The sequence below is a fragment of the Lepidochelys kempii genome, chromosome 15 (assembly GCF_965140285.1).
Source record: "Lepidochelys kempii isolate rLepKem1 chromosome 15, rLepKem1.hap1, whole genome shotgun sequence".
NCBI lineage: Eukaryota > Metazoa > Chordata > Testudines > Cheloniidae > Lepidochelys > Lepidochelys kempii.
Genome location: NC_136394.1, coordinates 2799873 through 2815179, shown reverse-complemented (window position 1 = coordinate 2815179; position 15307 = coordinate 2799873). Strand labels below are relative to the sequence as shown.

Below are 15307 nucleotides of genomic sequence, written 5' to 3'. Positions count from 1 at the left end.
CAGAAGTAACCAGAGCCAGTGTCCTCCCTGTGACAGAGCCATATCCTCCTCCCCCAGTGGTGTGACAGCAGTCATCTGTAGCTGAATAGCTTCCTCAGCCTTGGGTGTCTCCACGTGAATACTCACAATGAACTCCTCAGCCAAGCCAGCTCCCCTGTAGCTCTCCCACCTGCTTCCTGAGAGATTCCATCAGTAGGCACCTTGCACACTAGACGGTCCCTTCAGCCTGGCTCTCAGAGTGGGAAACGAAAGCCACAGTCTCTGCAAATCCAGACCAGGATCTGGGTAGAGGCCTCCCTGGCTAGGTTCTCTGTCTGCGTACAGGTGCAGGTGGAGGAGATAGGAGTAGCTCTGGCGAGGCAGCACTTCCGAACCATTATATTACGTCTCCCTTTCCAACTCCCCTGTTCTCTAGCTCCCTGGGTCGCTTAGCCTCTGGCTTTTAAGCCTGCTCTCCTAGGTCAGCCCTACCCCCTCATTAATCACACAGGGGAGAGGGATCACAAAGCTGGTTGAGGCTGATCAAGGATGATCCAGGGAACCAAGGCTCAGAGAACAAAGGCCCCAGACCCACAATCCCAAATGACCAACTATCGCTGGTGAAGGCACTCAGATGCTATAGTAATGGAGCCATATTACACACACTGGATAGATTTTGTTCTCCATGTTGCTCCCACATATTTCTGAGGAGATGCACATGACGTCCTCTCTCTCTCTCTCTCAAGTATACTTGACTTGTGTTCTTTGTTGTTTACCTAAATCTAAACCAAAGTCCAACTTAAGCTGCAAGCCAGCAGTTACTCTTTGCTCATGGAATGATGTTTTGGAGGGTGGCTGCTGATGCTGGTGGTTGAAATTCTGATCCTTTCTTAGGATGTGAAGTACATTGCCATCAGTGGGTTCTTATTCCTCCGCTTCTTCGCTCCTGCCATCTTGACACCAAAGCTGTTCAACCTCCGTGACCAGCACGCCGACACCCGGACCAGCCGCACACTTTTGCTGTTGGCCAAGGTACCCAGCAGGGTGAAAGGGTGTGGGAGGAGGGGGGAACCTCCTGCTTTGTGCTGAGTTTTCATGCTGTTTGACTGCTTGTCTGATCCCTGTGAGGCATTGCTGTAACATGTCAGAGTGCCTCGGATAGCACCCTCTCTTAGTGGAGAAATCCACAGAGGGCAAAATAAGCCCAAATCTTGTGGGCAGGGTTCTCAGCTGGTGTGAATCAGCAATGGTTTCAGTGGAACTATGCCAATTTGGAAGATCTGGCCAAGACATCCCTTATGTCAAGTTGTGACTTGATTCCAGTCTCTAAGTACCGTCGCGGAGAGAAGATTCCTGGATCCTTCATGGATTCTAAAGGGTTATTTAAGGTAGCGGAGAAAGGAGAGCAAGAACCAATGGATGGAAGCTCAAGCCAGACTACTTCACATTAGAAATTAGGCACCAATGTTTAACAGTGAGGGCAATTAACCATTGGAACAAACTGCCAAGGGAAGTGGTGGATCCTCCATCTCTGGCTGTCTTCGAATGCAGCCTCGCTGCCTCTCTGGAAGTTGCTTTAGCCAAACCCAACTTACTGGACTCAAGACAGGGGTAACTGGGTGAAATGTAAAGGCTGTGATCTACAAGAGGGTAGACTCAATCTGATGGTCCCTTCTGGCCCTAAATTCCATGACTCTCTTAAAAGAGGAACTCCTTGTGTCATAGCGAGCCGTCAAACCTGACAGTGCCGTATATAATCAACCATCTAGCTGCAGATAAAGGCCTGGTCCAGCGCCCGTTCAAAACAAAGGAACGGCTATGGTGGCCATTGCATTAGGCCACCAGAGAAGTTATCCAAATGGGGGGCAAAATGAGCCCTGCCTGGGTGCAGGGGCAGAGAGAGTTAGCCACAGCTGGGGTATTTCTTAGCATTCTGCAGATGCTTGTTCTGCAGGACGCCCGTGGATGGCTGGGATCCCTGGCCTGCTGGGTCTGTACTGGGGCCTGGACCATCCCAGCAGCCTGACAGCTGGTCGCACTCACTGACCAGCACATCTGTGGGGAAGGTGCAGTGATTAGATGTGGTGGTGATTTCTTGGTGGAAAGTGTTTTACATCTTTTGGGGCAGACCCTCAGCCTGTGTAAACTAGTGTAGACACATTGAACTCACTGGGATGGTGCTGGGCTGGGCCAGCCAAGGAGCTGACCCATTGTTTTAATCACTGCATCGAGGTGGAAGAAAGAAGTGCTGTGTTTGGGAGGCCCATGCCCCACTGCAATCTGGAGCTGCCCCACCCTGTGGGCTGGAGAAACCCCAGTGTTTGCCCCGGTGTTTTAAGGCCCAGTTGGGTTGACCCTGTTGCTGAGCTGCCAACATGGGCTGAGTGAGCTCACATGAACCTCAATCACCCTGCCCTCCGTGAGGCCTCCCAGGAAGGACCCCCTGCCCCCAGGCCAGCTCCCTCTTACACACAGTCAAATCCGCTCTGGCTTGCCTGTGATTGGCAGCTCAGCTGTGCCAGTGACAGGGTGGGGGCTGGCACCCCCTCATGCTGGATTGGGGCAGGGAGAGAGGTGGGGCAGGGGATGCTATCCAAGGCCAGACAGGCCCTTTGTGACCACTGTCTCACCTAGGCCATATTACTTCCACGCCATAACCCCAGACAGATCTTTTTAAACAACATCCAACCCTGATCTAAAAATTGCAAGTGATGGAGAATCCGCCCAACCCTCGATAAATTGTTCCCATGATCAGTTACCCCAAGGAGAGGGAGTGAATGTTCCAGAGAATGAAGGAAGGTGGCAGCGGGGCGTGGGGGAGATGTAGGGAGGGATGAGAGGGGAGGGTGATGTGAGGGAAAGGAGAGAGGAGAAGGAAAGAAGTGGGGGAGTAGGAGAACATAAGAACGTAAGAATGGCCATACTGGATCAGACCAAAGGTCCATCTTGCCCAGTATCCTGTCTTCTGACAGTGGCCAATGCCAGGTGCCCCAGCTTCTGGCAATCAGAGGCTAGGGACACTATCCCTGCCCATCCTGGCTAATAGTCATTGATGGACTTATCCTCCATGAACTTATCTAGCTCTTTTTTGAACCCTGTTATAGTCTTGGCCTTCATAACATCCTCTGGCAAAGAGTTCCACAGGTTAACTGTGCGTTGTGTGGAGAAATATTTCCTTTTGTTTGTTTTAAACCTGCTGCTTATTCATTTCATTTGATGACCCCTGGTCCTTGTGTTATAAGAAGGAATAAAAAACACTTCCTTATTTACTGTCTCCACACCAGTCATGATTTTATAGACCTCTATCATATCCCTCCCTGATCGTCTCTTTTCCAAGCTGAAAAGTCCAGTCTTATTAATCTCTCCCCATACAGAAGTCATTCCATACTCCTAATAATTTTTGTTGCCCTTTTCTGAACCTTTTCCAATTCCAAAATATCTTTTCTGAGATGGGAGGCCACATCTGCACACAGTATTCAAGAAGTGGACATACCATGGATTTATATAGATGCCATATGATATTTTCTGTCTTATTATCTATCCCTTCCTTAATGATTCCCAACATTGTGTTCACTTTTTTGACTGCCGCTGCACACTGAGTGGATGTTTTCAGAGAATTATTCACAGTGACTCTTTCCTGAGTGATAACAGCTAATTTAGACCCCATCATTTTATATGTATAGTTGGGATTATGTTTTCCAATGTACATTACTTTGCATTTATCGACATTGAATTTCATCTGCCATTTTGTTGCCTAGTCACCCCGTTTTGTGAGATCCTTTTGTAGCTCTTCGCAGTCTGCCTGGGACTTAACTATCTTGAGAAGTTTTGTATCATCTGCAAATTTTGCCACATCACTCTTTACCCCTTTTCCCAGATCATTTATGAATATGTTAAATAGGACTGAGCCCAATACAGACCCCTGGGGGACACCACTATTTACCTCTCTCCATTCTGAAAACTGACCATTTATTCCTACCCCTTGTTTCCTGTCTTTTAACCAGTTACCGATCCATGAGAGAACCTTCCCTATTGTCCATGACAGTTTACTTTGCGTAAGAGCCTTTGGTGAGGGACCTTGTCAAAGGCTTTCTAGAAATCTAAGTACACTATAGCCACTGGATCTCCCTTGTCCACATGCTTGTTGACCCCCTCAAAGAATTCTAGTAGATTGGTGAGGCATGATTTCCCTTTACAAAAAACATGCTGACTCTTCCCCAACAAATTATGTTAATCCATGTGTCTGACAATTTTGTTCTTTACTATAGTTTCAACCAGTTTGCCTGTTACTGAAGTCAGGCTTGCCGGCCTCTAATTGCCAGGATCACCTCTGGAGCCCTCTTTAAAAATTGGCATCACATTAGCTATCCTCCCGTCATTTGGTACAGAAGCTGGTTTAAATGATAGGTTACAGACTACAGTTAGTAGTTCTACAATTTCACATTTGAGTTCCTTCAGAACTCTTGGGTGATACCATCTGGTCCTGGTGACTTATTACTGTTTAGTTTATCAATTTGTTCAAAAACCTCCTCTAATGACACCTCAATCTGGGACAGTTCCTCAGATTTGTCACCTAAAAAGAATGGCTCAGGTTTGGGAATCTCCCTCACATCCTCAGCTGTGAATACCAATGCAAAGAATTCATTTAGTTTCTCCGCAATGGCCTTATCACCCTTGAGTCCTTTAGCATCTCGGTTGTCCAGTGGCCCCACTGGTTGTTCAGCAACTTCCTGCTTCTGATGTACTTAAAAAAATTTTTGCTATTACTTTTTGAGTCTTCAGCTAGCTGTTCTTCAAATTCTTTTTTGGCCTTCCTCATTGTATTTTTACACTTCATTTGCCAATGTTTATGCTCCTTTCTATTTTCCTCACTAGGATTTAACTTCCACTTTTTAAAGGCTGCCTTTTTGCCTCTCACTGCTTCCTTTACTTTGCGGTTTAGCTACCGTGGCACATTTTGGTTCTCTTACTATGGTTTGTAATTTGGGGTATACATTTAAATTGAGCCTCTATTATGGTGTCTTTAAAAAGTTTCCATGCAGCTTGCAGGGACTTCACCAAGGGAAGGTCATGCCTGACTAATCTAATCGCCTTTTATGATGAGATTACTGGTTCTGTGGATGAAGGGAAAGCAGTGGATGTATTGTTTCTTGACTTTAGCAAAGCTTTTGACACGGTCTCCCACAGTATTCTTGTCAGCAAGTTAAGGAAGTCTGGGCTGGATGAATGCACTATAAGGTGGGTAGAAAGCTGGCTAGATTGTCGGGCTCAACGGGTAGTGATCAATGGCTCCATGTCTAGTTGGCAGCCGGTATCAAGTGGAGTGCCCCAAGGGTCGGTCCTGGGGCCGGTTTTGTTCAATATCTTCATAAATGATCTGGAGGATGGTGTGGATTGCACTCTCAGCAAATTTGCAGATGATACTAAACTGGGAGGAGTGGTAGATACACTGGAGGGGAGGGATAGGATACAGAAGGACCTAGACAAATTGGAGGATTGGGCCAAAAGAAATCTGATGAGGTTCAATAAGGATAAGTGCAGGGTCCTGCACTTAGGACGGAAGAACCCAATGCACAGCTACAGACTAGGGACCGAATGGCTAGGCAGCAGTTCTGCGGAAAAGGACCTAGGGGTGACAGTGGACAAGAAGCTGGATATGAGTCAGCAGTGTGCCCTTGTTGCCAAGAAGGCCAATGGCATTTTGGGGTGTATAAGTAGGGGCATAGTGAGCAGATCGAGGGACGTGATCGTTCCCCTCTATTCGACATTGGTGAGGCCTCATCTGGAGTACTGTGTCCAGTTTTGGGCCCCACACTACAGGAAGGATGTGGATAGATTGGAGAGAGTCCAGCGAAGGGCAACAAAAATGATTAGGGGTCTGGAACACATGACTTATGAGGAGAGGCTGAGGGAGCTGGGATTGTTTAGCCTGCAGAAGAGAAGAATGAGGGGGGATTTGATAGCTGCTTTCAACTACCTGAAAGGGGGTTCCAAAGAGGATGGCTCTAGACTGTTCTCAATGGTAGCAGATGACAGAACGAGGAGTAATGGTCTCAAGTTGCAGTGGGAGAGGTTTAGATTGGATATTAGGAAAAACTTTTTCACTAAGAGGGTGGTGAAACACTGGAATGCGTTACCTAGGGAGGTGGTAGAATCTCCTTCCTTAGAGGTTTTTAAGGTCAGGCTTGACAAAGCCCTGGCTGGGATGATTTAACTGGGAATTGGTCCTGCTTCAAGCAGGGGGTTGGACTAGATGACCTTCTGGGGTCCCTTCCAACCCTGATATTCTATGATTCTATGATTTCACTTTTTATGCTGTACCTTTTAATTGCATTCGATGAAGTGAGCTGTAGCTCACGAAAGCTTATGCTCAAATAAATTGGTTAGTCTCTAAGGTGCTACAAGTCCTCCTTTTCTTTCTGCGAATACAGACTAACACGGCTGCTACTCTGAAACCTTTTAATTACGGTTTAACTAACTTCCTCATTTATGTGTAGTTAGTTCCCCTTTCTGAAATTAAATGCTACCACGGTGGGTTGCTGTGGTGTTTTCCCCACCACAGGGATGTTAAACATAATTATATTATGGTCACTATTACCAAGCAGTCTAGTTATATACACCTCTTAGACCAGATCCTTGTGCTCCACTTAGGATAAATCAAGAATTGCCTCTCCTCTTGTGGGTTCCAGGACTAGCTGCTCCAAGAAGCCGGTGTCAAGAAACTTTATCTCTGCATCCCGCCCTGGAGTGACATGTTCCCAGTCAATATGGGGATAGTTGAAATCCCCCATTATTACTGAGTTTTTTATTTTAATAGCCTCTCTAATCCCCCTGAGCATTTCCCAGTCACTATCACCATCTTGGTCAGGTGGTTGGTCTATCCCTACTGCTATATTCTTATTATTAGAGCATGGAATTAATATCCAAGGAGATGCTATGGTACAGTTTGGTTCATTTAAGGTTTTTACTTCTTTTAATTATACACTTTCTTTCACATATAGAGCCACTCCCCCATCAGCATGACCTGTTCTGTCCTTCAGATATATTTTGTACCCTGGTATTACTGTGTCCCATTGATTATCCTCATTCCACCAAGTTTCTGTGATGCCTGTTATATCAATATCCTCATATAATACGAGGCACTCTAGTTCACCCGTCTTATTATTTAGACTTCTAGCATTGGTATATAAGCACTTTAAAAACTTGTCACTTTTTAGCCGTGTGCCATTACACAATGTAATTGAATGGGACGTTTTTCATTTGACTGGTTTCAAAGGAACAGCCGTGTTAGTCTGTATTCGCAAAAAGAAAAGGAGGACTTGTGGCACCTTAGAGACTAACCAATTTATTTGAGCATAAGCTTTCGTGAGCTACAGCTCACTTCATCGGATGCATCAGATCCTACCTCTCTCTCTCCCTCCTCCAAGCTGCCCAGACCCTCCCTGCATCCCACCCAAAACCTCCCTTACTCCCCTTTCCTTTTGCTCTGCTGGGGGCCAGAAGGGAGGTGGAGGAGGGGGGTGCACATCTCTCCAAATTTTCCACCTCTAAGACAACACATGCAAGTTCTTCCTGCTGGTCTGTACTACTCAGAGCCAGAGCCCGGCAGGCAGGTCCCCGTTGCAAGGGCAATGTGCAGGCAAAGGGGAGGCAGCACAGATGGCATCTGATCATTTCCATCCCTGTAGCCACTGGCCTGGTTTTCCCTGGGATGCTACTGACCCTGTCCCGCAGAGGGTCTGAAGCTCCTGGTGGGGCTTGAGCCAGGCTGGAGAGATGTCCTGCAGACCCCATGGCTGCGCTGTGACCCCCCCCCTCACTCTGGCTCCTCTCCCTGGCAGGCAGTGCAGAGCATCGGCAACCTTGGCCTGCAGTTGGGGCATGGCAAGGAGCAGTGGATGGCTCCACTGCATCCCTTCATCCTTCCCAGCATCGCCCGTGTCAAGGATTTCCTGGACAAGCTCATCGACGTGGACAGTGAGAGTGGTGAGTCCCTGATGCGCTGGGGGGCTCTCAGGGCCGCCCCCTCTCCTGCCCTCGGCTTGCTGCAAGTATTGACACTGCCAGGTGCAGAGCAAGTGGCACTCAGCACAAGGGGGCTCCGGCCCGGGTGGTGCCTCTGGGTGCCACGAGAGGGGTGTGGGGCCCACACCAACGCGGCCCAGGTAGCAGGGAAGTCACGCCACCGTGCGATGGCCTCAGCTCCTCCAAGCCGCATCGCGACCGCAGCTGGGCAATCGGGTGCACTTAGCCCTGCCTGCAGCACCTTTGGGAGCAGACAGGGCGTCCCTCCCATCCCCCCAGCCAGAGCCACCCCTTCTTCCATGGACCGCGTAGGGCCCGAGATCTCTGGGCGAGCTGGGCCCTGACGTCTGAATCCTCGGTCCAATCGGTTTGCAAGCTAAGCTGTGCATCTGTCGCTGTCGGTCAGGTCAGTCACATGGCGATTTCTGCTCTCTGATGGGACAACCATGGAAACGTTTCTTTGCCTCGGAGCGTTTGCTGGAAGCGGGGTGCGGTGGGGCTGGAGCACAGTCTCTGCACCAGCAGGGCAAAGAGGTGACATCTCTCGTGTGTGACTGGCCCAGCCCTCGGCAGGAGGCCACGGCATGATACGTCAAACTGACACCCAGCTGATCGTCCGGCCCCTCACATCCCTCACTCCTGCCCAGCTCTGGGCCAAACCTTGGAAGGGTTCAGGGCTAGGCGGTGCCTCCAGCCCACACTCCGTTCCAGCACCGCTGCCCCTTTGGTGCCCGGGGGGTGGGGGGCAAGAGACAGCCCCATCTCTAGCCAGAGGGAAGGGGAGGTGGTCTGGGCCCCCTGGGTGCGGTGTGTTTCTTACACTGTGTCCAGTGCAGCCATAGAATCATAGAATCATAGAATATCAGGGTTGGAAGGGACCCCAGAAGGTCATCTAGTCCAACCCCCTGCTCAAAGCAGGACCAATTCCCAGTTAAATCCCATGGCAGGGATCTGCTCCCCCAGCTCAGTGCGCTGACCCGATCCGACGTGACAGCTGCATAATGTAGCCGTCAAAGTGGGTGAGTCCACCGGGCTCGCTCAGGCGTAGGCCGGGGAAGAGCAGAGAGGCAGGAGCAGAGCTGTGGTGACTGTCAGGGTGTGCAGGGCTCCTGTTCCATGGGGCTGCCCCAGGGGAGGGAGGGCAGGGAGCCCTGCTAGCTGCTGTCCAGTCTCTGGATGGGGAGGAGCGCATGCAGGGCACTGGATTGGGAGGGTCCCTCTCTCAGATCCCTCAGCTGCACAGGAGCCCAGTCCTTTGCTGTCTTCTTGTGACCTGGAGGAGCTGCTGGCGTGTCCTGGAGTGAGAGTGCTGGCACCATGTCCCAGACCCTCTCCCACCCTCGGGAAGGGGTGCTCAATCTTAGGGTTCCATCTCTGTGCTGCCCCACGCAGGGCCCTCACCCCGATACTACCAGGTCACCCTCCCCTGGGGCAGCCATCGCTTCCTGCCCCTCAGAGCCCCTCCACCTTGCCCCTGAGGAAGGGGGGAACTGAGTTTCCACCCAGACCCTGCTACGCAAGCCGAGCAGCGCCCAGCACCTGGGGTGGACGTCAGTGGGAGTGGATGGAGTGGAATGGAGCCTGGAGTGTGCAGCCCTTGATGGTGTTTCTCACCAGTTCCCGGCTGCGTTTGGTATTTAAAGGGGATTCAAATCAGCAGCTGTTGCCAGGCAGTGAGGAAGGTGATGGCTAGAAATCACCTGCTCTCTCCATGTTCCCTGCCCCCACAGTGCAGGGTCTGGGGTCCCCAGAGGAATGGGGGGTTAGGGAGCATCTTCCAGGATTGGTGGGCTCAGCCTGTCTCTCAGACTGAGCATGGCGTGGGGGGCAGGACGGGGGCTAGAAGGAGAGCGATGTAAGGGGCAGATCCAGGATTAAATGAGCATGGAGGCTGGATTCTCTGCCCATCCCCGGAGTGGGGGACCATTGGGTACCAGGAGACCAGCTGCTTCCTCTTGAGATCAGCTGAGTTACCACGGCCTCACATGCCACCCCAGCTATGCAACTCCCAGTCCTGTCCGTGCTGCGAATAGCCCCTGTGTCGTGGGCCCTGGACACAACACGATAGCATCTGACATGGGGAGGGCATGGGCTGGTCTTGCTGCGGGCACCCCACCTTTACCTTGTTGTGGGCACAAGGCATAACTCACTTTCCCAGCTCCCAGGGCTCAGGGCGTAATCTTCTGTGGGTTTGAGGGGCCTTTTACCAGTGAAAGTGCCTTGCAGAATAATATCCTTAACTTCTATTTATTAACAGTGACCTAAGCAGAACACACACACTAAACATACAATGCTCACCACTCCCCATAATCAGACAAACTTTTCCTAGTGGCCAGCCAGGATCAGGTCGTCCAGGGACTCCAACTTCTGCACGATATAGTTGGCAGGGTGTTGAGGTCTGGCAGCTCTGATCTTGGGCTGCGCCCTGGAGTTGGTTCCCAAGAAAGTCCTGTTGGACCCCAGTTATTATAGTGAAACTTGAGTCCTGCTTAGCTCTACCGTCCCCAACCATTGTAAACTAAAGTCCTGCAAGCCGGCATTTTCCACCCATCCTAGCCCATTACGAAACCACTCTTTACCCAGTCAGAGCCCACTACCTGAGCTGATTTAAATCTTGCAAAATTTAGTTACATACCAGGCAGAATGATCAAAGAAGCAGAGACCAGACAAATAAACAATAGAGGAGTAGGGACCATGAAGGCAAAACAATAGAAGTATAGATTTCACAATCACATCTGTTAGGTGATTCCTTGCCAGGCAGAATGCTGTCAAACAAAGATTTCCCTAAACGTCTTACGATCTGTTTCTTTCTCTGGTGATGCTGGGTACTGTTATGACAGGAGCCTCCTTAACAGCCCAATATTACATTGTTTTGATGCAATTTAAAGGGAATGTGAGGCTGTGACTTCCTGCTGCTTAGCTCATGGATGCTGCTGCCCTAATGTGGCTGGCCTCAGATCTTACAGGACAGGACCCAGGTGTTTTAGCCAGGTTCCAAAGCACACCCCAGCGGCAGAGTCCCTGCCGCACAGATAAGCACAGCTCCGTCCCATCTCTGCACCAAGGCCAGGTGACATTCTGCCCAGGTCTCCACACCATGGCTGTCCATGGCCTGGATGGTGCAGAACAGGGAGTTGTGCTGCTCCAGGGTGAGCACAGCGGGCAGGTGTTGTGAGCAGGGAAGGACATTAAAGGACCAGAGCCAGCCTATTATCCATCCCAGTACAGCGCACCTGGGCCCTCATCCCAAACACACTAGTCAGTGGAAAGACTCCCCCTGACTTCACTGGACTTTGAGTCAGGCCATTAGAGGAGCAGCCCATGTTCCAGCCCCTCTCACAAGTGTCTGAATGCAGCTCGGAGTCCCGTGAGCTCTTGCCAGCTCGGCCGCTGCCCCTCAACCCCAGCCTCACCCCCTGCTGTCCTGGCAGACCCATCTCGCCCTGGTCTAAGTAGGTGCCCCATGGTCCCAGTCAGTGCCTTTGCTCCTTTCCATTCAGCAGCATCCCCTTCTGACTGAGCCAGGCTGGAACCTTTCCCTAGGGCTTCTGCAGAGGCTCCGTGTGCCCTTTTTAGCCCTGCGGGAGCAGGATAGGCTGAGACTGGAAGCGCCCACACTGATCTGACTCCCGGACCGCTGCCTGTGTTGGAAAAGCTTGGCCAGCTCAAGTGTTTGTGCACTCCAGACTTCCTGGGCCCGTTCGGAAGCAGAGCAGCTGAAATCCCCTGCGAGTGACTCCCAGGAAAGTCAGCCCAGTTCCAAAGGCCCAAGAGGTTGGAATGGACCAGAGAAGGGGTGAGATGGGCACTGCTCTCCCTGTCTCTGGAACGGCCCTGCCCATTGCTAGCTGCAAACCATGAGCAAAAATGATTACTAATTAAAATGCAGAGCTTGCTGGAGAGTCCTGTGTGGAGGGCTGGGATCAGGAGGATAATGGTGCCCCCTTCTGGGGAACACTGTGTGTGCTTCGCCCATTGGAGAATGGGCCATTCCTGCCATTCAGCCTGGCTCTGGGGGGCCGGAGACAAGGGGGATTCCCGGGACGATTGTGGATCTGAGCGACCAAACTGCCCTGAACGATTCCTGTGTGTGCCTCAGGTCTCAGCAGCTCATCCTACAAGGGCAGTCCGTATCCCCAGCTCCGTGGCTACCTGCACTCCAGGCCCGCTCTGATGGGTGGCAATGACTGACTGCAGAAATCTCAGCTCTCTTGGTTGGGGGGGGGGAGGGGCTGCTGCAGGGGCAGATCACTCTGCCCCCTGGGAGGGGGTGGGCTGGGGGACAGCCCATCTCCCTGTGCTTGGCCAGGGATTGTTCTCCTCTGCGATGGGCAAAGAATCCAACCTCCCCACTCATTTAGCCTGGCTCTGTCCCCAGATGGAGCCCGGCATTGACTGTGGGTCATCACCCTGGTGTGGGGTGGGAAGGTGATGCACACCCTGGCTTCACCAGCATGTAGGCACCAGAGCACGTCTCTCCCCGGTCCAGGAGGGTTGTTGTCAAGCAAAACCTGGCCTGGTGAAGGTACTGGCGTCTCACGGGGCGGATGGATGGGGTAACCCTGCTCTCCTCTCCACACAGTGCGCCAGCCCCAGCCCCGGACGCTCTTCCACCCCTCGGTCACCATCAAGGAGGGCTACCTGCACAAGCACAAGGCCGAGGGGCTCTGCCTGCTCCCACGCTTCACCTTCAAGAAACGCTACTTCTGGCTGAGCAGCGAGACCCTCTCCTACTCCAGGTCCCCAGAGTGGCAGGTGTGTCCCCCCCGTGCCCTCGAGAACGGAGACCTGGGCGTTGCCACTCGCCAGGGCCAAGCTTAGGGACGGGAGGCCACACTGCGGGGAGGCAGCCGGAGCCGGGACAGGGTCTCTGCTGTGGAGCTTTGCCGGCGCCCCTCAATCCCTGCCTGCCCCACCGCCCTCCCCCATGGCACCCAGCTCTTCCCCCAGCTCTGCCACTGCCCCTCGATCCCAGGCTACCACCCTCCATCCCCCTGCTGTACCAGCCCTGGGCTCCCCCTTCCCCACTTCTGCTGGTGCCCCTCAATCCCAGCCTGCCCCCCATGCTGCTATACCAGCCCTGGGCTACCCCCTTCCCTCAGATCTGCTGGCATCTCTCAATTCCAGCCTGCACCCCGATATTCCAGCCCTGCGCTTCCCCCTTCCCCAACTCTGCCGATGCCCCTCAATCCCCTCCCAGCCAGCCCTCCCCCCACTATTCTAGGCTGGGGCTCCCCCCTTCCCTAGCTCTTCCGGTGCCCCTCAGTCCCAGCCTGTCCCTCGCTATACCAGCCCTGGGCTTCCCTGTTCTGCAGCTCTGCCGGTGCCCCTCAATCCCAGCCTGCCCTCTTGATATGCCAGCCCTGGGCTCCCCCCTTCCAACAGCTCTGCCAACACCCTGCAATCCCAGCCTGCCCCCCCAGTATACTAGGCCTGAGCTCTCCCCTTCCCCCAGCTCTGCTGGTGCCCCTCAATCTCAGCCTGCCCCCTGGAATACTAGCCCTGGGTTCCCCCAGATCTGCAAGTGCACCTCAGTCCCTGCCTGTCCCCCACCCCCACTCTACCAGCCCTGGACTCCCCCCTCCTCCCAGCTCCGCCGGCACCCCTCAATCCCCTCCCAGCCTGCCCTCCCCCCACTATTTCAGGCTGGGGCACCCACCTTCCCCCGTTCTGCCAGTGCCCCTCAATCCCAGCCTGCCTTCCCCCGCTGTATCAGGCGTGGGCTTCCCCCTTCTCTCAGCTCTGCTGGTGCCCCTCAATCCCAGCCTGCCCCCTGCTACACCAGGCCTGGACTAACCCCCATTCTGCCAGTGCCCCTCAATCCTTCCACCCCTCCTCCGCTGATTCACCTAAACCCTGATGCTGTGACTCGGTGAACACCAAAGCATCACCAGGATTCATATCACCCCCACCCCAGTGTGCTCATGCCACATAGCTGGGGCTGATTGCGGAGGGAGTTGAAAGCAGGGGGTGGGAATGGGGGGGTGATTCTTGCCCACACCCCTCCCCCGGGGCTCATGCTCTGGCTCAGCTTGGCTGTGTGGCGGGGCTGTTTCTTCGCGCAGGTTCGCTCCTCCATCCCCATCCAGCAGATCTGTGCCGTGGAGAGGGTGGACGAAAGCGCCTTCCAGCAGCCACACATGATGCAGATCCTAACACAGGACAACGAGGGGCAGCTGCACACCATGTACATCCAGTGCAAGGCGAGTTCCTGCCAGGGAGGGGGCACGGTGCAGCAGGGGCCCTGGCAGCATGGTCACCAGTCTGCTGACCCAGTGCTGCCCACTGCCCAGAGCTCTGCAGAGGACAGGGCCTGCCAGAACCCCCACCTGGGGGCCTTCATGCTTTAGTTCAACCCACGGTGGCTCCTGGTGCCGCCGGCGGTGTCAGTGGGCCCTGTGCACGACCATCCAGCCGCCAGGCTGGGCTTGTGAGGCGGGGTGCAGCAGAGGGTCTGTTCCGTTGCTTTAACCAAGGCCATTGCCAAGCTGCGGGGGGGAGGGATTGTGGCTGGTCATGACATGAGAAAAGACGGGGAGGTGAGCACAAGGAGCCGTCCACTGCGGTCCCCCCAGCATCCCAGCCATCGCGCAGCCCCTGGGTGTCTTGGCTGCCGAGATCCTGGCCCCATCCAACAGAGCAAGCGCATGCTGTAGCCCCATGCCTGGGCACCCCTCACCCCACATGCTGGGGGCTCCAGCTCGTCCTCAAGGCCAGAACAGCTTTGCAAGATCCCAGTGTGGCCTCCAGTGCCGTCCAGCCCTCGGCCTCCCCTTGCTCGGCACTGCGGCTGAGTCCCTGGGCAGGTGCTGGCCTTGGATGTCTGGTACTTCCAGGCCCATGTGGCTGACACCCTGTTCTGAATACCCCTGTTCTGGAGCCCTTAGCCAGCAGCTGTGTGAGTGGAGAGTCCTGGCGTATTCCCGCAAACGCCCCTTGCAGTGTTTCAGGGGCTCCCGTGTGGGGCTGTCCCCTGAATTCCTATTGTAGCCAGGAGCTGGCTCCCATGGTGAGTCTCACAGCCATGTGCTAACTTGGACTTTACATCTGAGGCTGGGCGAGAGAAGGGCTCCTTCTCCACGAGGGCTCCTCCTCCACGAGGGCTTCTGCCATGCAGCTTGGCCTGGGGTGCTCCTTTGTAATATCCCCCTGCCCCCCAACTTTATTCCAGGCACAGCAAGTTTCCCCACCCACACTGAACTGACCAGGGCAGAGCTGAGAGGTCGGGGGTCTGCTCCAGAACGTTGCTTGAGGGCACAAGGAGGCCTCCCTCCCCCGCCCTTCTCTGGCAGTGCCAAGCCAC

The 15307-nt window shown here is 53.5% G+C and overlaps 1 protein-coding gene across 2 annotated transcripts in view; it reads left to right on the top strand.

The window, feature by feature from the left end:
• The window catches only part of RASAL1 (RAS protein activator like 1), a 106980-nt gene that overhangs the window by 78633 nt on the left and 13040 nt on the right, over positions 1-15307 (top strand). Inside the window, exons 14-17 of one of the 2 annotated variants that reach the window (XM_073313147.2) lie at positions 874-1011; positions 7821-7965; positions 12587-12759; positions 14070-14207. In XM_073313147.2, the coding sequence (XP_073169248.1) occupies positions 874-1011; positions 7821-7965; positions 12587-12759; positions 14070-14207 (594 nt within the window). The remainder of the gene's footprint in view (positions 1-873; positions 1012-7820; positions 7966-12586; positions 12760-14069; positions 14208-15307) is intronic. The other variant, XM_073313149.2, reaches the window with a different exon arrangement.